The sequence below is a fragment of the Notothenia rossii genome, assembly GCF_949606895.1.
Source record: "Notothenia rossii genome assembly, chromosome: 7".
Taxonomy (NCBI): Eukaryota; Metazoa; Chordata; class Actinopteri; order Perciformes; family Nototheniidae; genus Notothenia; species Notothenia rossii.
The window spans coordinates 83,003,036-83,028,741 of NC_136905.1; the positions used below are offsets into that span (position 1 = coordinate 83,003,036).

General features: G+C 42.5%; 1 protein-coding gene across 1 annotated transcript in view; it reads right to left on the reverse strand.

The window, feature by feature from the left end:
• The window catches only part of hectd1 (HECT domain containing 1), a 39,019-nt gene that overhangs the window by 6,978 nt on the left and 6,335 nt on the right, over positions 1–25,706 (reverse strand). Inside the window, exons 2-16 of the mRNA XM_079692874.1 lie at positions 22,649–22,827; positions 19,162–19,311; positions 17,411–17,645; positions 14,179–14,406; positions 13,537–13,818; positions 12,430–12,700; positions 10,090–10,166; positions 9,042–9,140; positions 8,801–8,915; positions 7,232–7,406; positions 6,755–6,893; positions 5,558–5,728; positions 3,601–3,823; positions 2,091–2,354; positions 601–902 (exon numbers count right to left, since the gene is read on the reverse strand). Of these exons, the coding sequence (XP_079549000.1) occupies positions 601–902; positions 2,091–2,354; positions 3,601–3,823; positions 5,558–5,728; positions 6,755–6,893; positions 7,232–7,406; positions 8,801–8,915; positions 9,042–9,140; positions 10,090–10,166; positions 12,430–12,700; positions 13,537–13,818; positions 14,179–14,406; positions 17,411–17,645; positions 19,162–19,301 (2,721 nt within the window). The 5' untranslated portion in view covers positions 19,302–19,311; positions 22,649–22,827. The remainder of the gene's footprint in view (positions 1–600; positions 903–2,090; positions 2,355–3,600; positions 3,824–5,557; positions 5,729–6,754; positions 6,894–7,231; positions 7,407–8,800; positions 8,916–9,041; positions 9,141–10,089; positions 10,167–12,429; positions 12,701–13,536; positions 13,819–14,178; positions 14,407–17,410; positions 17,646–19,161; positions 19,312–22,648; positions 22,828–25,706) is intronic.

Sequence of the window (25,706 nt, forward strand, 5' to 3'; positions counted from 1 at the left end):
GGGTTATATGTATTGTTTTAGAAGTAGAGATGTCCCGATCCTATCACGTGATTTTCAAAAGATCGGAATCTTGAGAGAAAAATCAGGGATCGGGATTTTTATTTTATTTAAATACTTTTTTTAAATGTTGTATTCAATGTTACAAAACAAAAATGCCCATGTTCAAGTCTTAAAGTCATCCTGAGGCCTTAGTTTTGGTTTCAAATGACAGAACATCATGTATGTGTTGCTTCTTTGGGGCTTGTTTTCATAGACCTGCTTATTTCTCTCAAATCTGGCAACAGAGTGGGCGCAGTGTCTAATTGTAGCAGTAAGCTAACGAGTACTGAAAGCTTTATTTTGTTTTGATCCAATGCTGCACAACTGAACTGATCCAATGCTGCTGTGAAAGAAAGAAGCTATATCCATGTTGGATAGAATATCACATTTAAATTTTAAAAAAAACTTAAGGGACAACTTGAATGCTTTTTTTCTCTTAATGCATTGCATAAAGATCGGATCGGGAAAAATCGGAATCGGCAAATTGTCAAAATCAAATGTTCGGCATTGGATCGGGAGCAAAAAAAGGTGATCGGGACATCCCTATTTAGAAGTGTGTGAGTGTGTGTGTGTGTGTGTGTGTGTGTGTGTGTGTGTGTGTGTGTGTGTGTGTGTGTGTGAGTGCGTGTGTGTGTGTGTGTGTTTATGTACCTGTCGGTTGGAGTGGAGCTCCCAGGCGGACTCCAGCTGTGTGGAGATGTTCCTCAGGGTGACCACCACCCCTCTGGGCATGCTCTCCACGGCTTTGAAGTGGTCGTCGTACAGCTCCCTCGCCATGCTCTTCACCTTCTGCTTTGTCTTCTCCAGCTTCGACTTCAGCTTCCGGCCTCGCTTCCCCGTCCAGCCCGTCACGAACTCTGAGCCTGAACACACACACAATTCGGAAAACATGAACACATGTCTAGTCACCGGTGTGGGTTTCACTTGATACCAGTTTTACTTTTGAAACAGTTGGTCACTATAAGTCTATATAACTAGACTGCAGGAAAAAAAAAATGGTTTTGTTATTATTATTATGTTTTGTACTTTGTTATAATTATTAATTTGAGTGAGAAAGAAAAAGGGGAAAAAAAAGAGTATATATATATATATTATTGATGTATGTTTTTGTTTCTGACATGTTCAATAAACTGACTTTAAAAAAAACTAAAAACACATGGAATCTGTCTTGAATTTGTTTCTCTGTATCATCTTCTTCTCAAAACTGCCTAACATGGCTTGTGAGGTTCCAGAAGGATGATGTGATGTCCTTCTTTTATTTTGGTTTTCTAGTTGCTTAAATCAATCTGATAGAGCCACAATGAAGTCAAAGTTATTATTTAGATTCATCATTTGATAAATGAATGATATGATGGAAAATGATTTATATTGCCATGGTGATATGTTTTGATGAAATGATTGTTTATTTTAAATCGTGAATATGATCTGTCTCCTTGTCCCTTCCGGTGTTTATTTAAATAAGGTAATTGAGGACAGCCGGGGTGCTCTGAGACCTGATGAGACGGGGAGCGGAATTGTAAACAGAGATTAGTGTTGCAAATTGGACTGCAAAGCATAGTTTATATCGGAAAGTATATCGCCGAAATATTAATTTAGATTTGTTATTTTGAGACTATTTAAGTCAATACCTTTTTGTTAATAAATTACATTTTTTGACTGAAAACCTTCGGCTGCTTATTGCTTTGGATTGCGTGTCGTCAACCCCGCTCTACAGTGACAAAAGGAAACCTTGGATGCCATTACACAATCCTTATCTGAACAGTAATGCGTGCAGCTGATGTTCTTTTAGTGTGACATCAATTAAAGAATTAATGAAATTGCTTTTGCCTTAAATCCCAAATTACACGTTTGTCTCAGGGGGTTTTACAGTGTGTACACATACAACACTGTCATAAGACCCTCGATGTACCAAGGGAAAACTTCTAAAGAAACATTTGATAAACCTCAGGAGAGCAGCATCCCCCCCCTAAAGATGGACAGAGGGTCAATAGATGTTGTGTGTGTATAGATTAAAACAAGGTAGCTGTAGGAAGAGAAATGCTGAGACTGACCCAGTGATGTCTCGGCGGTGAACGAGTGTTTGGTTCCTCTGTTGGACTCGAAGACGAAGCCCGGCAGGTCTTCCTTCAAGATGGTGGCCTGCTGTCCGTCTGAGTTGTGGATGGCGATCTCTCCTTCCTTCAGGCAGGTCAGGGACCAGTTCCCCACCGTCAGCTTCGTGGGACCCACTATGGAGAGGATGGGCTGACTGGGTGTCACTGGCTTCACCTGACTCCTCGCACGCTGCAGCTTCTCCAGGAACTCACTGCGAGACTCTGCAGGAGAGAGGGGCAGGAGATTGGTCAGAGACATTTTGGTTCTGGTTACACTGACATGATTCAGTGCTCAACTTTATTACATTGTTTATTTTAAATGCGGCCCTTGTGAGATTCCAGTGTGATAGTCCTGAACTGAAGCAAAAGAACAATAACAAAGACAGAAAATGCAGAATGCTATAGGAACTAAACATGAGGGCCACTAAAGTTACAGTTTACGGGTTCATTTAAAAGTGTATGTGTAGTGGAGGCAAGAGTTTATGAGGACAAGAAAGCAACATTTATTTTAATTACGGCCATTTGTGGAGCAATGGAGGTATAGAGTGGCGAAGTCCAGCCCATCTACTTCCGCCCCATGGGACCTTATTTCGGAAAAATTAAGTATCGAAGTCAATGGAGAGAGAAAGATTATCTTTTGATCCGGTTTGAATTGTGCCACGAATTACACATATGATGTTTGTCAATCTTAACAAATAACGTCCACGTCAAAAAAGTCACAGTTTGTCGTAAAACTGTTGAAATATAAGACTGTGAAAAATACGCAACTAGAAAGACTACAAATCCCAGAGTCCCGGTCCCGCATGCTGGCTCTTATGGAACCGACTAACTCCCCTTGTGTGTGTGCACAGCTCTCAACATGCCCAGACTTGGAGTGATTTTCACCTCTTTTAATACTTTCCGCCTCATTCTGAAAGAAAGAAGTGAAATGTGCCAACGTGACGGCCGTCTGGGTGTGTGGTGCGAGACGGGAGATGTAGTTCATTCAGCGGTTTCACACCAAAAACAGTGTTACTTCACATTTTTACGACACATTTTTATTTTTTTGACTTTCAAAATTATCTTTTAAATTGACAAACATCATATGTGTAATTCCTGAAACAATTCAAACGGGATTGAAAGATAACCTTTCTCTCTCCATTGACTTCAATACATACTTTTTCGGAAATAAGGTCCCATGGAGGAAAGGGAGGGACTTCGCCGCTCTATTGAAGGTTGGTAGGATTGTGATGTGATCAGTGTAGAATTTATAGTGACTTTGAATAACAGTTGAAATCCTATATGACTGTTCAGACCGCACTTTAAAAAGATCAAACCTGTATCTGATTAAGTACCAGATATGGAAGTGTCCCAAATCAGAATGAAAAAGAACCAATTTCATTTGAATGAGATGACGGCCCGTTTTGCCTCAGTCTGAATTCAGCCAGAGAAATCTAGCGATTAAAACATGTGATCGAGTCGTTCGTACCGGAGCTGTCGGAGCCGCCCTCTGGACTCCCGCTGGAGTACATGGTGGCGAGCTTCCCGTCCAGGATGAACCTGAACCAGCCGTTGGATCCGTTGGAGAGTTCGAGTGCGGCGGCGTCGGACCAGATGTAGAGACAGTCCCTCCCTCGGATGATGGACCAGTCCTTCCAGTGGTACGGCTTGCCCTGCTGGACCTCCCTCGCGTCCTCCTGCGCCTCATCCTCCTGCAAGAGGAGAAGATGTGAACACGTTGGAAACCTATGACCACTTTACTCGCACTTGGATTTCGACTATCGTTTCTGTTTCTTGTTTTCTTTGTATTGTTTCTGATTTTATGTAAAGCTTCTTTGGGCACTACGCAAAGCGCTATAAAAGTTCCATGTATTATTATTATTATTATTATTATACAAATCCTGTTTTTATTCCTCTATTTGCAACAAATCTGCGTTTACAGTTTTTTAAGAGGGTACATTTTGGTGCTAATGATTTAAAATAAATACATCTTAATATATAAAATACAAAAATCTACATAAACAGTATTCCTTTCCAAGCACATCATTGACTAAGCATAGGTTTTAAGGAGGAAGTGTACAAAGGAGGACTGTTTTTAGGATGTCCCCACTGTGTATTAACTTTCTGAGTACGTCATTATTATTACCGTTGGACATGAGGGATAAAACAACTAATATAGACATGAGGGGTGTAACGGTATTCGTATCAAAAATATTCGGTATGGGCCCGGTACACGTGGGTTCAACGCGTCATAGAGCGACCAAGTCATTTCATTGGACGAGAGGCATACTATGAGAGCTGGTCACAGGGATGCGTTCAAATGTAGTCAGTAATTTGAGGAACTGTTGAAATGGCGAACGCAGATAAAGTTGAGCTCGAAAATCCTCCAGCATCATTGAAGTCTCCGGTTTGGGAACATTTTGGTTTCGCAGTTACGTACAAGGATGATGGACAAAGACAGGTGGACCGAACCAAAGCTGTTTGTCGGCATTGTTCAACTACAATTGGTTACGCGGCTGGCAATACATGAAACTTGCACACTCATTTGAAAAGGCATCGCCCGAACGTGAATATCACCGGTACCAAAAGAAAAAAGACTGAAGTGCAAACTCAACTCCCGCTAGCATTCAAGCCTCCACCACTCGCAGAAAGTTCAGACCGAGCCAAAGCTATTACAAACGCCAAATATCCTTATGTTGCCATGGTAGCAAAGCGCTATCTGGCTGTATCTGCTACCTCTGTCCCTAGAGAGGGTGTTCTCCACAGCAGGAGACATTGTTAGTGCCAGCAGATCTGCCCTTTCAGCAAGCAATGTGGACAAGTTCATCTTTCTTTAAAAAAACATGAAAATACAATGATAAGCAAGTCATGATGTCAAACTGGCTGCTTAGGTACGAGTACAGTTCAAATACAGATAATTTCAGTTCATGGAAATGCTGCACCTTAATGTTTATTTTATTATATTTATTTGAGTGAATACATTATTCACAGTTTAATAATAATAACATTTTTAAAAAATATATATTTTATGTTTTGTGATAATTTTTTCTGCTGTACCGAAAACGTACCGAACCGTGACCTAAAACCGAGGTACGAACCGAACCGAAATGTTTGTGGACCGTTACCCCCCTAACAAACATATGAAATAAAAGGAAAAGGATACTGCTTTAAATCTGAAGCCTCTTGTTTGATTTATAATCTGATGCAGGAGAAAACACACACACACACACACACACACACACACACACACACACACACACACACACACACACACACACACACACACACACACACACACACACACACACACACACACACACACACACACACACACACACACACACACACACACACACACACACACACACACACACACACACACACACACACACACACACACACACACACACACACACACACACACACACACACACACACACACACACCTTCTCAGGTTTGGTTTCGTCCTCGTTCTCGTCGTCGGACACCGGTCCGGCCAGAGTGGACACTTTGTTGATGACGCCCAGCCGAGCCAGCTGGTCGAGGAAAACGTCTCCACCTTTATCCACCAGATCTCTGATGATCTGCAGACTCAGGAGGTGACCGTCGTCATCGTCCTGAGGAACAGAGTCACAATGAGAAATCATATCACTTTTGTATTCATGGGGAAAACTGGGAAACTGCTTGAATGCTAGATTAATGGCGCATTTCCACCATGGCGCGGAGCGCGTTTTAAGCGTGCCGTGTCGTGCCCGTTTTGGTTGCATTTCCACTAGGCCTAGTTCCGACCCGGGGCTACTTTTTCACCTTTTTTCTGGCCTGACAAAATCGTGGTTCTATCGGGGCCAACAAGCGGGCCAACAAGCGGGCCAACAAGCGGGCCAACAAGCGGGCTGAGTATGCTAAACAAGAGAAAGAATCGCTCTCAAGGGGGCTACAACTACAACAAGATGAACATATTTGACCGTGATTTAATTGTAATAAACGTTTCAAAATGATGCCGAAGTAACAACATACTGATAGCGGATAGTAAAAACCATGAATTAATGCTTTGACAAGTCTGCAGACAGACGGCAGGCGAAACACATTTTAAAATGAGTGTTTTCTGAATGGAGCTTGGCTAAGCTAACGCAGTATATGCTCTGACCGTCCACACTCACAACAACGGCCTACAGACATAAATAAAGCAGCGACTGTATTCTCCATGACACAGACAGTCTGTGGTTTGGACTTGTGTCTAGTTTCTGAACAGATCTGAGGAGCTGTGAGCTCTGAGGGCTAACAGCTAACGTTGTTTTTCTGAAGATGACGTCAAGACTCCGCCTACACTGCGTTACTATAGATACTACCCCAGTTCTTAAACTGTAATGGAAACGCAGCATTAAAGTAAACCGGGCCTAAGCAAACCGTACGTAACCTTTTTAAATGGATTTGACAACTGAGTTATAGCATATCAAATGTAATTGAATGAGTTATCCCCTCATTGCATTGAGTATTGGGGATGGGTTTAGTTCTTTGGTTGGACTACTAGACAGTTGATTGCTTTACTAAGGCACACAGAAAACAAAACGTATCCAGCTCAAAGTATTGCAGGTAACTTTCTCTCTGTGTGTGTGTGTGTGTGTGTGTGTGTGTGTGTGTACCTCCTGGTCGAGGACAGTAGCAGTGATCTCCACCAGCACAGTGGGGAGGTTGTGTCCCACCTCGCTGTGACACACTTCCTTCAGCAGGACGTCACTGCTGTAGTGAATCATCTTCCTAATCAGAGCCAGACTGGCTTTCCTAAAACGCACACAAACAAAGAAAACACACAGTAAACACACGGAGCCGTTTCATCAGCAGACTTCCAACACATTTAATTAGGAATATCCATTTGTTCTTACATTTCTTCGTTATCTACATTTTGAAAAAGAAAAATCATTGTTTTTACCGTCTTTTGACAAAGAATAAGCCAATGAGTGATAGCCTGGCTTAAAGTGCTCAAATCAAGATTAGAAGCCCAGTAACACATGTAGTGCTTCAGTTTGTGCTCCCTCTGTCTTTTAAATAACTTGTAATTAAATCAATGAGCTTTGAGGATAGAGGTGAGCCCGCTGTGACGGATCTTCTGGTCAGGGTACCTAATAGAAGGCAGCATGGTTTGCTGAAAGGTTTGTGCAAAGACAGGCAGGAGTCTCCTCAGGTAGATGGGAGCCATTTCTGGGTCTCCTTTGGGCTCGCCGCCCTCCTCCTCCTCCTTGTTCACATCTTTCTTCTTCTTGTCGTCACCCTTATTCACTGGACACATCCAGTCTCCTGCAACACACAGAGAGAGAGAGAGAGAGAGAGAGAGAGAGACAGAGAGAGAGAGAGACAGAGACAGGGAGAGAGAGAAACACACACACAGAGAAAGAGAGAGAGAGAGAGACAGAGAGACAGAGACAGGGAGAGAGAGAGACACACACAGAGAAAGAGAGAGAGAAAAAGAGAGAAAAAGAGAGACAGGGAGAGAGACAGGGAGAGAGACAAAGAGAGAGAGACAGAGACAGGGAGAGACAGAGAGAGAGAGAGACAGAGAAAGGGAGAGACAGAGAGACAGAGAGAGAGAGACAGAGAGAGACAGGGAGAGAGACAGGGAGAGAGAGACAGGGAGAGACGGGGAGAGAGAGAGAGACAGAGAGAGACAGGGAGAGACAGGGGGAGAGACAGGGAGAGACAGGGAGAGAGACAGGGGGAGAGACAGGGAGAGAGAGAGAAAGGGAAGACAGGGAGAGAGAGAGGAAGAGAGACAGGGAGAGAGAGAGAGAGAAAGAAAGACAGGGGGAGACAGGGAGAGAGAGAGAAAGAGAGACAGGGAGAGAGAGAGAGAGAGAGACAGGGGGAGACAGGGAGAGAGAGAGAGAGAGAAAGAGAGACAGGGAGAGAGAGAGAGAGAGAGAGAAAGAGAGACAGGGAGAGAGAGACAGGGAGAGACAGGGAGAGAGAGAGAGAGAGAGAGAGAGAAAGAGAGACAGGGAGAGAGAGACAGAGAGAGACAGGGAGAGAGAGAGAGAGAGAGAGAGAGAGACAGGGAGAGACAGGGAGAGAGAGAGAGAGAGAAAGAGAGACAGGGAGAGAGAGACAGGGAGAGACAGGGAGAGAGAGAGAGAGAGAGAAAGAGAGACAGGGAGAGAGACACACACAGGTTAGAGTTACCTCCCTAGAGTCGACCCACAGACAGATTATATTTCAGCCACTTCAAAATGTTGTGTCAGTTCAGAGCGATGAAGTGAAATTAATAAAAACAATGCAAGCAGAGCATTTCTTTGTGAGTGATCGTTAAGCTGTCCATCTCAAAAAGGGAAATGAAGTGCTTAAAAAGCGTGTTAAATGTTGATGTCTCTTACCAAGAGCAAAGTGTTTTAAAACATACTGTTGGGGGTTCAATAGAATAATAAATAAATACTGTCAAAGTCCCTTATAGATGCAGTTGTAGTAATAGTACTATTGATTACTTAACAGTCGTAATGTGGTAGTATTTAGCAGAGGTGAAAGGATAATTTCCCCAAGTAAAAGTACTCTTAATTGACTTTAAAGTACATATAAATTCTGCTTTTAAGTGTGACTTACGTAGTTAATTGAGTAGAAGTATAAAGTGTCATGAGAAGCAAATACCTCCTCATTGTACACAAGTACAGTACTCGAGTAAATGTACTTCGTAACTTCCTCACCAGGGGACTGCAGTATGGCCACCACCTCGCTGTGTCCTCTCTCCCTGGCTTTGTCCAGAGGAGTTTTCCCGTCCTCGTCTCTCAGGTCAGGGTTCGCTCCGTGACGCAGGAGAGTCTAGACAAACAAACACACATTTAAAAACCAATGAAAAAAAGCTATTGAGAGGAGAACTCTAACTAAATCCATAAGAGAGACATTTCACACATTCTGCTTGGATCTGTGTCTGCGTGTGTGGTTTACCTTGGCTACTTGTGGGCGTCCGAAACAGGCAGCGTAGTGTAGTGAAGATGACCTCTGACCTCTGTTGACGTCCGCCCCCCTCTCACATAGAAACTCAACCTGAAGCAACGACAACAAACACACGGTCGGTCAAACTGAGATTACAGGCAGGAATTTCCCTCCAAATATCCAACGGAAATCCCCCTTGGAACAGCCTTGACTTTATCATCTCCAATCCTGTTTCACTTTCATTTTTACAACTAAGATAAGATGGAACTTTATTTTTCCCGTGGGGAAATTCAGGCGTTTATAGTACTCCATCCATCCATCCATCTTCTCCCGCTTATCCGTGGTCGGGTCTCGGAGGTAGCAGTTCCCGCAGAGAGCCCCAAACGTTCCTTTCCCCTCATCAACCAGCTCTGACTGGGGGTCCCACGGCGCTCCCAGGCCAGAGAAGAGATATAATCCCTCCACCTGGTCCTAGGTCTACCCCTTGGTCTGTTCCCAGCTGGACGTGCCTGGGAGGCGCCCAGGTGGCATCCTAACTAGGTGCCCGAACCACCTCAACTGGCTCCTTTCGGCACGAAGGAGGAGCGGTTCAACTCCGAGTCCCTCCCGGATGACTGAACTTCTCACCTTATCCCTAAGGGAGACGCCAGCCACCCTGCGGAGAAAACCCATCTCGGCCGCTTGGACCCGCGATCTGGTTCTTTCGGTCATGACCCATCCTTCATGACCATAGGTGAGGGTAGGAACGGAAATGTCCCGGTAGACAGAGAGCTTTGCCTTCTGGCTCAGCTCTCTTCGTCACTACGGTGCGGTAAAGGGACTGCAGTACCGCTCCCGCTGCTCCGATTCTCCGACCCATCTCACGCTCCATTGTTCCCTCACTCGAGAACAAGAGATACTTGAACTCCGTCACTTGGGGTAAGGACTCATTCCCTACTTGGAGTGGACAGTCCATCGGTTTATAGTACTACTACTTTTAAATTACACTTTGAACCAAGGTAATTGACATAATGTGGATTTAAACAAAGAGTTTAGCGTCTGTGCTCATTCTTATTTTTACCATTTCCTGTGTTCCAAAAGCTGAAGCCCAGTTGAGGAGCGTCTGTCCAACATCGTCCATGAAGTTCACCTCAAAAGCTGAAATAGCAAAAAGCAGGGAGTCACTTTGTTGCTGAAACAACACGGCAACTGCAATTTCTAGCATCTGTAATAATCTGTACTATTATTATGACCGATACATCCAAAAGGAAGGTCAGTGTTTGTTTGTTTTGAAAGGTCAGTGTTTGTTTGTTTTGTTTGTTTTGAAAGGTCAGTGTTTGTTTGTTTTGAAAGGTCAATGTTTGTTTGTTTTAGGTCAGTGTTTGTTTTGAAAGGTCAATGTTTGTTTGTTTTGAAAGGTCAATGTTTGTTTGTTTTGAAAGGTCAGTGTTGGTTTGTTTTAGGTCAGTGTTTGTTTGTTTTGAAAGGTCAGTGTTTGTTTGTTTTGAAAGGTCAGTGTTTGTTTGTTTTGAAAGGTCAGTGTTTGTTTGTTTTGAAAGGTCAGTGTTTGTTTGTTTTTGAAAGGTCAGTGTTTGTTTGTTTTGAAAGGTCAATGTTTGTTTGTTTTGAAAGGTCAGTGTTGGTTTGTTTTAGGTCAGTGTTTGTTTGTTTTGAAAGGTCAGTGTTTGTTTGTTTTGTTTGTTTTGAAAGGTCAGTGTTTGTTTGTTTTGAAAGGTCAGTGTTTGTTTGTTTTGTTTGTTTTGAAAGGTCAGTGTTTGTTTGTTTTGTTTGTTTTGAAAGGTCAGTGTTTGTTTGTTTTGTTTGTTTTGAAAGGTCAGTGTTTGTTTGTTTTGTTTGTTTTGAAAGGTCAGTGTTTGTTTGTTTTGTTTGTTTTGAAAGGTCAGTGTTTGTTTGTTTTGTTTGTTTTGAAAGGTCAGTGTTTGTTTGTTTTGAAAGGTCAGTGTTTGTTTGTTTTAGGTCAGTGTTTGTTTGTTTTGAAAGGTCAATGTTTGTTTGTTTTGAAAGGTCAATGTTTGTTTGTTTTGAAAGGTCAGTGTTGGTTTGTTTTAGGTCAGTGTTTGTTTGTTTTGAAAGGTCAGTGTTTGTTTGTTTTGAAAGGTCAGTGTTTGTTTGTTTTAGGTCAGTGTTTGTTTGTTAGTTTTAGGTCAGTGTTTGTTTGTTTTTGAAAGGTCAGTGTTTGTTTGTTTTGAAAGGTCAGTGTTTGTTTGTTTTAGGTCAGTGTTTGTTTGTTTTGAAAGGTCAGTGTTTTTGTTTGTTTTAGGTCAGTGTTTGTTTGTTTTGAAAGGTCAGTTTTTGTTTGTTTTCGGTCAGTGTTTGTTTGTTTTGAAAGGTCAGTGTTTGTTTGTTTTTGAAAGGTCAGTGTTTGTTTGTTTTGAAAGGTCAGTGTTTGTTTGTTTTGAAAGGTCAGTGTTTGTTTGTTTTAGGTCAGTGTTTGTTTGTTTTGAAAGGTCAGTGTTTGTTTGTTTTTGAAAGGTCAGTGTTTGTTGTTATGGGTCAGTGTTTGTTTGTTTGTGTTCGGTCAGTGTTTGTTTAGAAAGGTCAGTGTTTGTTGTTATGGGTCAGTGTTTGTTTGTTTTCGGTCAGTGTTTGTTTGTTTTGAAAGGTCAGTGTTTGTTTGTTTGTTTATTTTAGGTCAGTGTTTGTTTGTTTGGAAAGGTCAGTGTTTGTTGTTATGGGTCAGTGTTTGTTTGTTTGTTTTCGGTCAGTGTTTGTTTGTTTTGAAAGGTCAGTGTTTGTTTGTTTGTTTATTTTAGGTCAGTGTTTGTTTGTTTGTTTTCGGTCAGTGTTTGTTGTTTTGGGTCAGTGTTTGTTTGTTTGTTTTAGGTCAGTGTTTGTTTGTTTGGAAAGGTCAGTGTTTGTTGTTTTGGGTCAGTGTTTGTTTGTTTGTTTATTTTAGGTCAGTGTTTGTTTGTTTGGAAAGGTCAGTGTTTGTTGTTTTGGGTCAGTGTTTGTTTGTTTGTTTTAGGTCAGTGTTTGTTTGTTTGGAAAGGTCGGTGTGTGTTGTTTTGGGTCAGTGTTTGTTTGTTTGTTTTGGGTCAGTTTGTTTGTTTTGAAAGGTCAGTGTTTGTTTTCGGTCAGTGTTTGTTTGTTTGTTTTGAAAGGTCGGTGTGTGTTGTTTTGGGTCAGTTTTTGTTTGTTTGTTTTGGGTCAGTTTGTTTGTTTTGAAAGGTCAGTGTTTGTTTTCGGTCAGTGTTTGTTTGTTTAGAAAAATTGGGGATGAAGTATTAATTGGATCTAATTTAAGTCACATTTTGTTACCAATTCATTTCTTGGTGTCATGAAATGTTGAACGCAATGTCCTTTTACCCTCATTAATCCTGTTTTTATAAAAAATGATGTCATCTTTAGTTTACATCGTCCGTAGTTTAACCTTAGCCGTATCCACGGTCAGTGCTCTTACCTCCGGTGTCGATAGCGTCGATCAGAGCGTCGGTGTCTTTGCTGCGGATACAGTCGATGAGCTGTCGGTGGGATCTCTCCCCTGAGCTGTCAAGGCGTCGCAGGCCGGGGATCCGACTCGTGGACCCGGCTGTGGATTTGGGAAGAGCCTTCCGTCCCTCGAACAGCAGAACCAGCAGGAGGTCCACCAGCCGCATGGTGTCCAGCACGCAGCGCTCGTCTCCTCCCAGAGCGGACTCCATCGAGTCGGGCAGCGCTGAACGCAACAGGTCCTGAAGACGGGAGGGAAGGGGAGCATTTCAACTGTTCTGTCAAATCCAGGGTTTCTATTGCTTCTCTCAGCGACTAAACCATATTTACAGACTTTTTCATACCATCTGAATGGTTTCTATAAATGCAAGTACAAAGAATGTAGTTAAAAACATTTCTTTATAACCAGAGGAATCAATGTAAATTGTCACTTTCTTTATTTTTAAAGCTACTCATTAATTTTAATTGTAGGTTTTGATTCTGCTGACACCAACAGATATGATAACAGGATTGTTTCATATTGCAGGAGTGAAAACTGTAAACCATATTTACAGACTTTTGCATACCATCTGAATGGTTTCTATAAATGCATTTGCAAAAAACATTTCTTTATAACAACAGAAATCAATGGCAATTTCTTTATTTTTCAAGCTACCAATTAATTTGTATTGTATGTTTTGATTCTGGTGACACCAGCAAAAAACAAACAGATATTATAACAGGATTGTTTCGTATTGCATATTTTTTTAACATGAGTGATGTAGATAGAACAGCAGATTATGTTTAGTGTCATCCTGTTTAAAGAAAATGTATTTTAAATCAAGCCTAATCCTAACTTTGGGAAAAATAATGGTTCCAATTAAGTCTTCTCCAAACATAGAAGACTTTGAACATTTCATAAGAATTCCTTTAGCTAAAATAAATAATGATAACTTTTTTGGCTTCATGTGTTTTGTTTTAACTTTTAAAGCCTTTTCCAGACTTTGAACATTTCATTATAATTCATTCTATCGTAAAATAAACACATTTGTTTATTTTTTGGCTTCATGTGTTTTGTTTTTAATGGAGGTAGACCTACATGTGTGACGAGCGGTGACCCACGGCACAGCGTGGACAGCAGGCTGACGATGGTCGACACCTGGTTGCTCAGTTTTGCGTCTGGGGCCAAGGGGGCGGAGCCTGTGGAGGTCCGGCCGGGCTTACAGGAGGAGGCGGGGCCTGTCACAGAGCCGCCGGCGGCCGCCATGCGGGATAGCAGCTCCACCGTCAGCCCATGTTTGGCTAAAGGGGCGGGGTCAACACCGCGGCGAGTAAACCTGTCGGCCAATGAGGCGAAGCAGCGCAGGGCACCGTCTGACACCTAGAGAGAGAGAGAGAGAGAGAGAGAGAGAGAGAGAGAGAGAGAGAGAGAGAGAGAGAGAGAGAGAGAGAGAGAGAGAGAGAGAGAGGTTAGATCTGCTGGTAAAGCTGCTGCTGCTGGGAAACAAACTGTTGTCTCCGATTTGATTTATTTCGAGGGTTTATTATAAAAACATTATACATAAGTATTGCCATGTGATAAAAGCATGTGAAGTGATGCTAATGTTGAACGGAAACTAGGTGGTATAATGAAATGAGAATTGGGATACTGTACAAACTTAAGTCGTACAAAAAAATATTATTGACTTATAAATTATATATAAACAAATGATCTACCTAATTACACATCTGAACAGGTTACCTGGTGGTCTTCGTGTTTGAGGAGGCTGGACAGAGACTCGACGCAGGTCTCCAGAGACGAGTCCTGAGGCTCCATCTTGCTGCAGAGCCGGGACACCACGGACATGGCGGAGTGCAGCGTGTCTTTGTGGACCAGGTGTCCGCTGTCTCTGATGAAGGTCAGCACACAGTTCAGACCGCCGGCCTCGAACACAGCGCCAGACTCCCTGGTACAGATCAGCTCCAGCACCTTTGAAGAAGACATCAAACTTAGAATGAAACGCTCTATGACAGGAGGACATACCCAGTGTTTCCCCTACCATTGTCTTGGTGGGGCGCTGCGCCCTGCCAATGGGGCCCCGCGCCCCGTCTGAAATTCAAGGTGTTTTTTTATTTAAAAAAATATATATATATATAGCACCAAATTGCAACTGAAGTAATCTATCTACGGTCACTTTTCACATTGAACATGTCCTCTTTTATTAAATAAACTAAACGCCATGTTATTTATCAAATGTATTTGCATGTTTCAGTGTCCACTGCTTTGCGTATTCACATTCTCCCTCCGCTCTGTTTCTGAAGGGCAGGAGATGTGAGTTGGTTTATTCAGTAAATTAGCTCAGGATAATTGGATGTTCTGTCTACACCTGTTGATGTGAGGCTAATGCAGGATTTGCTAGCTTGATGCTACCGGCATTTAGCGGCAGTGACTCAACAAATTGCCTCTTAAAATGTATCGTCAGGAATGTATGACAAGCATACGATAAAATAGAAAATGTTTAGCACCCTGCCAAGGCAGTAAACCTAGGGGAAATACTGCATACCTGTGCCTGTCCGTGTCTCTGAAACAGATGACAAGCATCACTAAACTGAAAGCTATATATACACACAATAAAAAGAGAGTCAAACTGGGTCCGTGGTTCCAGGATGAGTTTTAAATTAGAACTGCTGATGCACTGTTGATGTCAACTTGCAGTTTCAAGCCTTAAAGACATGGAGTTTTTATGCTTTTTCTAGGTTTTATATCCAGGGTATCTGCAGGAATCCTGAGGTCAGACGTAAAACCTTTTAAGACCTTTTTTAAGACCCTTTCCAAATATTTTAGGACCTCATCTTAAATGTACTATATACAGTATTGATTGTACTTCCTCCTTATCTTCCAACCATTTGGACGCAGACTTGCATTTCCCCGTAACGATGTTGCTTAGCAACCGGCGTAAACAGACCTTCTCGCTATCAAGCAGTGAGCGTGCTGAGTCCTGTTCAGATGACGTCAAATCCAATGGGATGCCATAAATAAACTCCACAGAATCACACTACACACCTACGCAATGATTACATTCAGGCAGACTGTAGAATACAACCTCTTTGGACCATTTAGATACTTATTGAAAACAAGCTACAAAATGTAACACCTTGGAAAATGCTGTTTAATACTTTTTAATAGCATTCATTTTCGCTAAATTGATTTATCAACTTTTAATACTTTTTAAGACCCTGCTCTTTTGAGCAGATGGGTTTTGAGGCCTTTTTTAAAAGCCTCCACGGTCTGTGGTGCTCTCATGTGGTCGGGGAGAGCGTTCCACAGACTGGGAGCAGCCGAGCAGAAGGCCTGGTCTCCCATAGTACGGAGCTTGGTACTGGGGGGTCTGAGGAGGTTGGAGTTGCTGGAGCGGGTGGTCCGTAAGGAGGTATGGGGGGTGAGAACGGAGACCTTGAATTCGATCCTCAGTTCCACGGGGAGCCAGTGTAGAGATTTCAGGATGGGGGGGGTGTGATCGTATTTGCGCACCCTCATCAGGATCCTAGCAGCGCTGTTCTGAATGTACCGGAGCTTCTGCATGCTTTTTTATATATTACCATATTTTATTCAATATGCTCCTTTAGATATCTTTTTATTTGATTATGTTCTCCTTATAGCTCTGTGAAGCACCTTGAGATGACGATGTCTTTAAAGTGTGCTATATAAATCAAATGTATTATTATTATTTTGTTAGGGATCCCGATGAGGAGTGCATTGCAGTAGTCCAGCCTGGAGGAGACAAAGGCGTGGACTAGCTTTTCGGCCTCAGACAGAGTGTGTGTGGGGCGGAGTTTGGCGATGTTCCTGAGGTGATAAAAGGAGTTAATGTGAAAACATGAAATAACTTGAGATCAACGGCAGCTTTCAGCTCACTGCTGAGAAACGGAGGCCTGAATAAAGACACCTACTGTCCTGTGATGTGTATTAATAAACGTCTGCTAACACATGGTCGTGAGTCTCCTGCTTGTGGTATGACTCGTCTCAAGACAAACACATTAACACAGCAACAGGCTGATCTCTGGTCAGTTGTTATTCTCATGTCTTAGCCTGAGTTAACCTCTTGTTATCTGCTTGGCTCTGTGCAGGATTACAGCAGAGGAGCACTGCAGATAAATAAGCCAAACAGATGCTCTTGATGAGATTTCACTGGAACAAAAACACACTGCTGCTTACCTAACTGATGACATCACTGCAGCCCTGAAGGACGAGTTAACGAGATTAAAAACACTGAAGAGGCAGAAACGCCGTCTGGCTCTTTTCCACTGAGCTTTCTCATCATCAGGCAGAGAGAAGTGCTGCAGAGAGTACATCTCTCACCTCAGACCAAAATCATGTCAGCACGAATATATCGGCTATCAGCAAGTGCTTTGGTTCATTTTCAAATAAGGGTCTGCCTCCAAAAAAGAGAATGAACTAGGGGCATAGAGCGAAATGTTGACATACACCTCTGTGAATAAAGGGTTTATTTTGACTTAAACAGAGTTGGTGATTGTTGGACAAGTGGAAAGACTAACCAGGAACATTTATTTTGAAGTTTGAATGAAGTTATTTTTGCCCTGAGGTAATTGAGCTAGTCTTAGTTCGGTGAAAGGGAGAAACCTGAATTCAGAAAGTGTACAGTTGTATTTCTCAGGGTGAATAATACTGCAAGAATATTTTATATATTTGAGCAAGCACCTCCCAATGTTACTAGATAGATAAGAGACACTATGCACTTCCTTACTTTTGAGAACATTTGGTGAACTCTAAAAGAGCCTGTGCAGAAGTTTACAAAGATTCGGACCCCCTAAAGCAGGATGACTGGAGCAATCGTTTGTGAATTCATGCTAACAGATAACCTGCCCTTCCAGTTCAAATCTACAGTCAAATAATTAACCGTGTAAAACCTCCCTTCACATATCCAGAGCAGAGACCACCCCCCCCCCCCCCCTCCTCTCTTTCGGACTTGTACCTTCACACACTGCTCGGCCAGGTCTCTGCTGGTCCTGTTGTTCAGCTCCACCACCACCAGCCGGTTGCACAGCGCCTTGATGGCTCCGTCCACTCCCACAATCCTCCGGGTGCACTCCGCAGACACGTCCAGGTAGTAGGTGATGGCTCTGGCCGTGACCTCCAGCACGTTATCCGGAGCGCTCTCATCCAGGAAGATCTTACAGAGCGCCGGGAGGAACGTGCGAGGAGGACAGCTGGAAGGAGAGGAGAGAGAGAGGGGGGGGTCAGTCAGGAAAAAGGACTTCAAAGTATAAGCTCAAATGCTTAAGTCCAAGGCTACAATAATAATGCAACATAACTATTTCTAAGACATAAAACAAAAACTGTAAAATAGTACAAGAAGAAACTGTAATGCAGGATCTCTGCAATTGTTTTAAAGTAGCTCAATGGACTTTCTTTAAAGTTCCCCTATTAAACTGTGTTTCATCAATATATCCAGAACCTGTCTCTGATTGGCTGAAACACCAAACAGATCATTGCAGCATTACCCATAATCCCCTCTGTTTCAGCCCTGTTTCCAAAGTGCTGATTCTCTGTCTGTTACTTTAGATGAAAATAAGGAGCCCCTCCCCACGCCCCTCTGAGAGACATTTGGTTACAAAGAACTCAATAGCCGCGTTCACACCGCAGTACTTTCCCACTTTAGTTCCGTTGCGTTCACACCAAAAAGTTCACTTGGTTCAGGCACTTTTAGCCATATTTGTAGTGCCTGCTAGAGAGGTGGTACTATCCCGGGGGAAAAAAGTGCCCCAGTTCTTATTGGTTAATCTTCCCTCAGGGAAGTACTCCGGTGTGAACGCGATCTGTACTCAGTTCCCCGTGGAGAGAGAAAAAAGAGAGAGAATCGTTTTCCTGAAACTTTCAGAGTTTCTTTCCACAGAGGGGACACATGTTGATGTAAAAGAGAAATGAAGAAGAGGGGACACATGTTGATGTAGAAGAGACATGAAGAAGAGGGGACACATGTTGATGTAAAAGAGACATGAAGAAGAGGGGACACATGTTGATGTAGAAGAGACATGAAGAAGAGGGGACACATGTTGATGTAGAAGAGACATGGAGAAGAGGGGACACATGTTGATGTAGAAGAGACATGGAGAAGAGGGGACACATGTTGATGTAGAAGAGACATGAAGAAGAGGGGACACATGTTGATGTAGAAGAGACATGAAGAAGAGGGGACACATGTTGATGTAGAAGAGACATGGAGAAGAGGGGACACATGTTGATGTAGAAGAGACATGAAGGAGGGGACACATGTTGATGTAGAAAAGACATGAAGAAGAGGGGACACATGTTGATGTAGAAGAGACATGTAGAAGAGGGGACACATGTTGATGTAGAAGAGACATGAAGAAGAGGGGACACATGTTGATGTAGAAGAGACATGGAGAAGAGGGGACACATGTTGATGTAGAAGAGACATGAAGGAGGGGACACATGTTGATGTAGAAAAGACATGAAGAAGAGGGGACACATGTTGATGTAGAAGAGACATGTAGAAGAGGGGACACATGTTGATGTAGAAGAGACATGAAGAAGAGGGGACACATGTTGATGTAGAGGAGACATGAAGAAGAGGGGACACATGTTGATGTAGAAGAGACATGTAGAAGAGGGGACACATGTTGATGTAGAAGAGACATGGAGAAGAGGGGACACATGTTGATGTAGAGGAGACATTTGGACCTTTAAGCTCATTACACTCACGTCTCGAAGCAGCGGTCCACGTTGTCAGACATGAGCAGCAGCATGCAGAGCTGCTCCAGAGCGATGAGCTGCATGTCCCGCTCATCGCCCTGGCCCATCTGCAGCCACTCCAGCAGGGTGTCCGGGTCCACGTCCGCCATGATGGCTAGCCTGCAGGGACACAAAAAGTATGTCAATGAAGTGCTCTCTGTCTATTATGAGAACGTGTATACTTGTCTCATTTACTCAGTTTAAAAGAAACGTGTTGTTTTCTTTCATGCTGGGGTGGGGTGGGGGTGAATTTGATCAGCTTTTTGGCAGTCTGGTTGAAATGTGCACGACAGCATGTATTTGACTGCTCAATGACATTCTGCATGATTTTTGTCTCTTATGAAAACTTTCAAAAATAAAGTGTTAAACAAATTGCTGTCCTGAGCTGAATGGTATTTTCTAATATATCAATGCTACTGAAAAGTCCATCTATCATTTCCTTTAACCTGAGGCGAGTGAACATTTCCAATCTAATGCCATCAGGAACAAATATTAAGGCCAAGCACGGGAAAATCCCTTTCCGATCAAATGTCTATCAATTACTTCCTTGATTATTCATTCATAGAGACAAAACATTCTTTTCTTGACCGTCTGTCCAAATATATAACTTTAATATATTAATAATAATGCAAGAAAAAGTATATATTCTAGGAGCCAGTAGCCATCAAATACTTTTGATGAAAAAGAACAGTGAAGTTCCCCTTGTTTTAATCCAACTAATTATTCTGCTATACCTGCTTGAAATGCAGATTCTAATATTTTTATATATATAATATTATAAAACGGACAAGTCAAATCAAGCAATCTGATTGGTTCTTTGCCGTGACATAATGAGCGTATATCACGGGTAGAATCGTAGTTACTTTTCACAAGTCAGTATCCCTCCGCGTCTGAGAAAAAGCCATTAGAACTGTTACGTTACGTCCGTTACGAAACTAACTCACAAAGTTTGAGATGCAAACATTTAAGGTTAACTTCGACCTCCGGGGGGGTCTTACTATGGAGGAGGGGATTGAGCAGTGCCTATCTACAGAAAGCCCCTAAACGACGACATGCAGAGCTAGGTGAAGAGCAGGTAGACCAACTGGAAAAGTACCACCATTCAAAAGCTTTCTGATGCGGGTCTTGAAACAAAGCAGAGAAATGATGACCGTTAGTTGCCACAGGTGCGAAAGCTCTCTCCAGAGCTACTGGAAGCCCAGTCTCGGGGACCGGAGAAAGTGGAGCAATATCCTCGCCACGCCAAGCAACAGCCTAGAACAGGGGTGCCCACACATTTTTGGCTGGTGAGCTACTTTTGAAATGACCAGCTAACCGAGGTCTACCAACCAAAAATAAAATCCCAAATTGCAAGGGTTGCTGAATAACACGTTTTATTTTTACATGGGATAACTACAATAGTGCTGCGACAAACGACTAATTTGATTATCGATTAATCTATAGATTAATGAAACGATTAATCGACTATTCGGACTACTGCTGTGTGCCTTGCACAATTTCTCAAACGCTCTTATTTAGCCATCAACTTTTAGATTTAGTTTGAGGTTGTTTTAGGCATGTGGAAACTAACAATGAAGACAATAAAGATGAATACATGATTCAAAAATACATATATTATTAAATTAACTGAACAAATTGTGAACAAAATTAACATTGCTTTTTATTTGAATTAAATAAATAATATTTCACATCAAAAGAAACAACAATGTTTTAACAAATCGTATTAAATAATCTGATGACAGAACTGTAAACAGAATAGCTGAAACTTTAACAAAATAAATAACTCAGTTTCCTCTAATCATTAACCCATGTTTGTATCATGTAGTTAACTCTGTGTGTTGCTGCTAGCATACATAACACCTGAATTAAGTGGCAGGGAGGCCAAGGGAGGAGGAATCAAAAGCTGTTTTGTCTATTTTAACGGAGCTGGATTTTTTATTTTTATGAATGACTCGCGATCTACCAGCATTGCCCCCGCGGTCGACTGGTCGACCGCGGTCGACGTACTGGGCACCTCTGGCCTAGAACAACCTCAACCTATACAAGTAACCTCGTAAGCCATGATGCTACTGATGCTGGACAGTTTTTCACTGGATGCACAATAAACAGCAACATACACATTAATGTAAATAAACAGCCAAATAATGGATCAACGCCAGTGTTTCCCCTATATACAAATAGTGGCGGCGCAGCGCCGCTGCTGAAATATGAGCGCCGCTGCTAGGGGGCGCCAGCCAGGTACCCAAAAAGAAAAAAATGTTTTACTTTTTTTTTTTTTTTTAAATAATAATAAGTGGCGACCATTTTTCATTTTTGATTGTTTGTTATGTGGATTTGTAGTATTTGTGTTACTGGCATAGCCGACACAGGCGGTCGCCTAGGACGCCAGATCTAGGGGGCGCTGCGCTGGTAGCTCTGGGAGGGAAAAAACATTTTTGAACGTTGGCGCTCATCCAAATGTTCGGCCTTGATGTAACAACATTCATAATTAAGTAAATGTAACACCCTTTTCACCCCGGTTACACGTTTAATTTGCCCTGTACGGTGGGCGCTAGGTTAACTAGGTAAAATAAGATATGAATGAACAACAAAATTAAAATAAGCTACATTTATTTGTTATTGGCTATGGTAGGTTATTGGTTATGTTCACATACTTATTTGATTATTAAAATGTAAACTGATCTTTTTCATATGGGCGTTTTTATAGTTGTACCCCCTAGATCAGGTTTCTAGTAATTCTGGGCTCAAAGTGCACCAGATTGAAGCATTTCACTGTAAAATGTTCCAAAAAAAATCTTCCCGGGGGACTATACCCCCGGACCCCCCTAGAGGATGTGACGTCCACCCCCCAATTCAAACATGTTCATACAATATTGAATACATTTGAAGCCATTTTGACGTCTATTACCTATGTCAAAAAGTTTCTGTTTTGCAGTGTATTTGTCTTTTGTAGAGATTTTTCATTTATTCTTTACACATAAAATGTTGCCTAAAATCTCACCAAGGGACCTGGTACTAGGCCTAAAGAGCCTTTCTTGTTCTGACACATAGAAACAAATTGGCGGGGCGCACTTCGCACGCGCACACACAAAAAAATTCCACGCTCTCCGCGCTCACATTATGCTGGGCCCACGTGCCTTAGCACCGCTGCTATGACTCCATCCTAGGGGAAACACTGAACGCTCTCTGTCTAATATGTTCGCTTGCTGTTAGTGTTGTTGCATAGCAACCACCTCGCACTATGTTTCGTGCAGAAGGCAACGGAGGGACTATTTTATTTTGAACATCATTATTTACTAATAAAAACTATTTAAATTGGAGTGTGTATTTTTCTTTCATATTGCCACACTTGGTAACCATTTTATAAAAGCAATAGCTCACTTCAGGCCGTGGTATATGCTCATTATATCACTTGCTTAATTATACTATATAATTGTACCTTCTCTCTGGTTATTACCTGGCTCCCCGTTGGCTACCCGGTCCGGCTCAGCGCCCAATCACTGCTCACAATTTTGTCGCTGTTTGGGACTCATCCAACCAACCGGAAGGAAGGAGAGAGGAAAAACACGGACAAGAGAAGAAGAAGTAGTTCCTCGCTCTCACAGCAGGGGTTTCTGGGACATGTAGTCTCTTTACCTGAAAAAACAAAACAATGGAGACATTTAATGACCCGGCAACAGAGGAAGAAAATCAAGATGCTTTGGTTATCCCGGGAAACTTGGTTTGACAGTTGCTTCAATTCAGAAATAAATAAAAAAGGTAGAATAATAAAAATGTATATATTATAATTTAATTAATGGGTGATAAATGGTAAATGGTAAATGGACTGTACTTATATAGCGCTTTATCCAGTCTTTAAGACCCCTCAAAGCGCTTTACATACTACATGTCATTCACCCATTCACACCCATTCATACAGAGCAGTGTACCTTACTCTAGGACCTAACATTCACACACATTCACACACCGTTGGCCATGCCATCAGGAGCAACTCAGGGTTAAGTATCTTGCCCAAGGATACATCGACATGTTGACTGCATGGGCTGGGATCGAACCCACAACCTTCTGGTTGAAAGACGACCACACTCCCTCACAGCCACAGTCGCCCCCTGATACATTTATGCAGGAAGGAGATGCTTCTGGAAGGCCTCTTGTAAGCTTGTTTATACAGCAGTGGATAATTCCTGGATGACTATAATCTGATTATACAGGTCCATTTTGATAATATGTACAGGAAGGTATTAAAGGCAACGGGTAGGAGGGGAGGTTTAATGTAACTCTTATTTCTGCGGTCCATCTACCACTAGGGATGGGTAACGTCTGAAATGTAATCGATTCCGGTTCGTATCGATTCCCCGTTTCGATTCCAAAATTGTAAAAGAAAGAGGTCAAACGTTTAGATAACAAAAATATCTTTATTCTTTTAAGCTTTAACTGACATTTTTACAAATAAAAAAATATAAATGCAATACAAATGTATTGCCCAATAGCTGTGCTTTATTTTAACTGAGCAATGCCTGTGGCAAGTTAATAGCTTGCTCAGTGCCTTGTCTTTTTTAGTGTAGTGGAGCCTCACTTTAGAGCGTTTACCACGATCCATCTTTGGTGTTATGAAATGACTGAACTCGTGAACTGTCTACGGGAGGGCGGGGGAACCTCGCTGCGGGGCAACTGTGGACCTCTGTCGCCTGTTAGCGCAACTTACATGATACCGTTTAAAGATATGAAGGGCGGTGCCGGCCGTCAGCGCACCGAGATGGCCGTCAACAGCCCGCTGACGACCGGCCGTTCTGTGATTCTCCAGAACACACAGATGGCCAGTCCGCCTACTGTAGTCCACCGGGTCACCGCGGCGCAGACGGACCCGGTGGAACATAGGGTCTATGGCGTTTAGGAACTGTTCAGCAGAACCAAAATGGTGTATTTTGTACGGGTACCAGGCATCTGGAACAGAGTTTCGGTTCCCAACCCCATCTACCACTGATCTAAGATGTTGATAAAGAAAAATCCGCCTCTGATTTCGGTAACAGTGTTTGTTATTATGTAATGTTGACCCAGCGCCGCAGCATTTAAATGTTGACTAACAATTTGAATGTCAACAGTATCAATGAATCTGCTGAGTGTCACCCTTTCCAGTACAGCCCAAATAATTCCTGGAAGACGGAGCAGCTGTCGAAGCTTTTCTTGCAGGATGTATGTCCGGCACGTGCGTCTGATGAGATGGGGTCAGGGTAATTCAACACCAAGGTCTCGGATGAACACACGCCTCATGAAGCAACAACAGAACCCTGTACTAAGACCTAATAAACCGAACGTCATCTGCAAACGGACGAATCATAGACCCAGGACAGAGAATTAAAAAAAGGTAAATCATGGACAAAGTGACCCAAAGACCCTGAGAGTGTGATGTAACTAGGGACGCTCCGATCGACAATTTTGGGTGCCGATCCGATCGAGTGGGCGGGGCCTATGGGGATCTTCCAAGTGATGTTTAAACTCAGTTAATGGGGCTCATTCACTGGCGCTTCCACAAACAACCAACATCATTATTACATTCAAATGAAGTACATTATTCAAGTTTATATTAACTTTGGAAAGTAACACGGGAGAAATGAGCGGAAGCGCTCTCTCTCCCCTCTCTCATGCAGCTCACTGATCCAGTAATGAGTGACCCGACAGTTAAGAATAAACATATGTATAACTCGTTCAGCTTGTTCCAGAGGTAGATAAAATAGCTAAGTGTGTTAGGTCTAACTCTTAGTGTGTGTGTCGCTCCGCTCACAGCGGCCGATCGATCGGAGCATCCCTCGATGTCACCCTGCCTCTCTTAGCCCTACATGCCTAAATACGTATACACGTATGCACATACTGTTGGAGGGTCCAAGGAGATACATGTGTAGATGTGTGTGCAAGGACGTATTGTATGTATAATATTTTCTGTAAGCATTTATTTTTACCCTGTCTGCTTTCATATGGTTTTAAATAAAATAAATAAAAGCAACAACAGGCAGACTGACAACACTAAAAGAGTCCCAACCGCAGCATTCGTCCCAGAGGAAGTTCAGGGTCTGGAGCTAATTCAACAGCGTGTTGTCGTTACAGGAACTGTCTGCAGCTAATCTGAACCTCAGAGCTTTTACACCCTGCATCTAGTCTGACAGGCAGGGGGAGGGAGACGCTCGTAGATCTTCCACTGTCAACTGAAACCAGCCAATATGCAAATGTTGGATATGAAAATCTGGGGCTCCGCTCAGGCAGGAGGAAACATCATTCAGTGTAAAGAGCTTTTAATGAAGGTTATAACAGACTGTGGAAGGAAACCAGCAGCAGCTCCACGAAGTAAAATCATTCAGGTCTGATCTATGTTTTTAACAATTTAACCGCTTAATCTGACATTTGAAACTCAGCTGCAGACAGTTAAGCGTTGCCTGGTACAATCAAAATGTAGTCAGAGGAGAAAATCAATACACAAACTGTTTTTGGGTCGGGGGGGAGGGTGTGTATTGAAAGGCTGT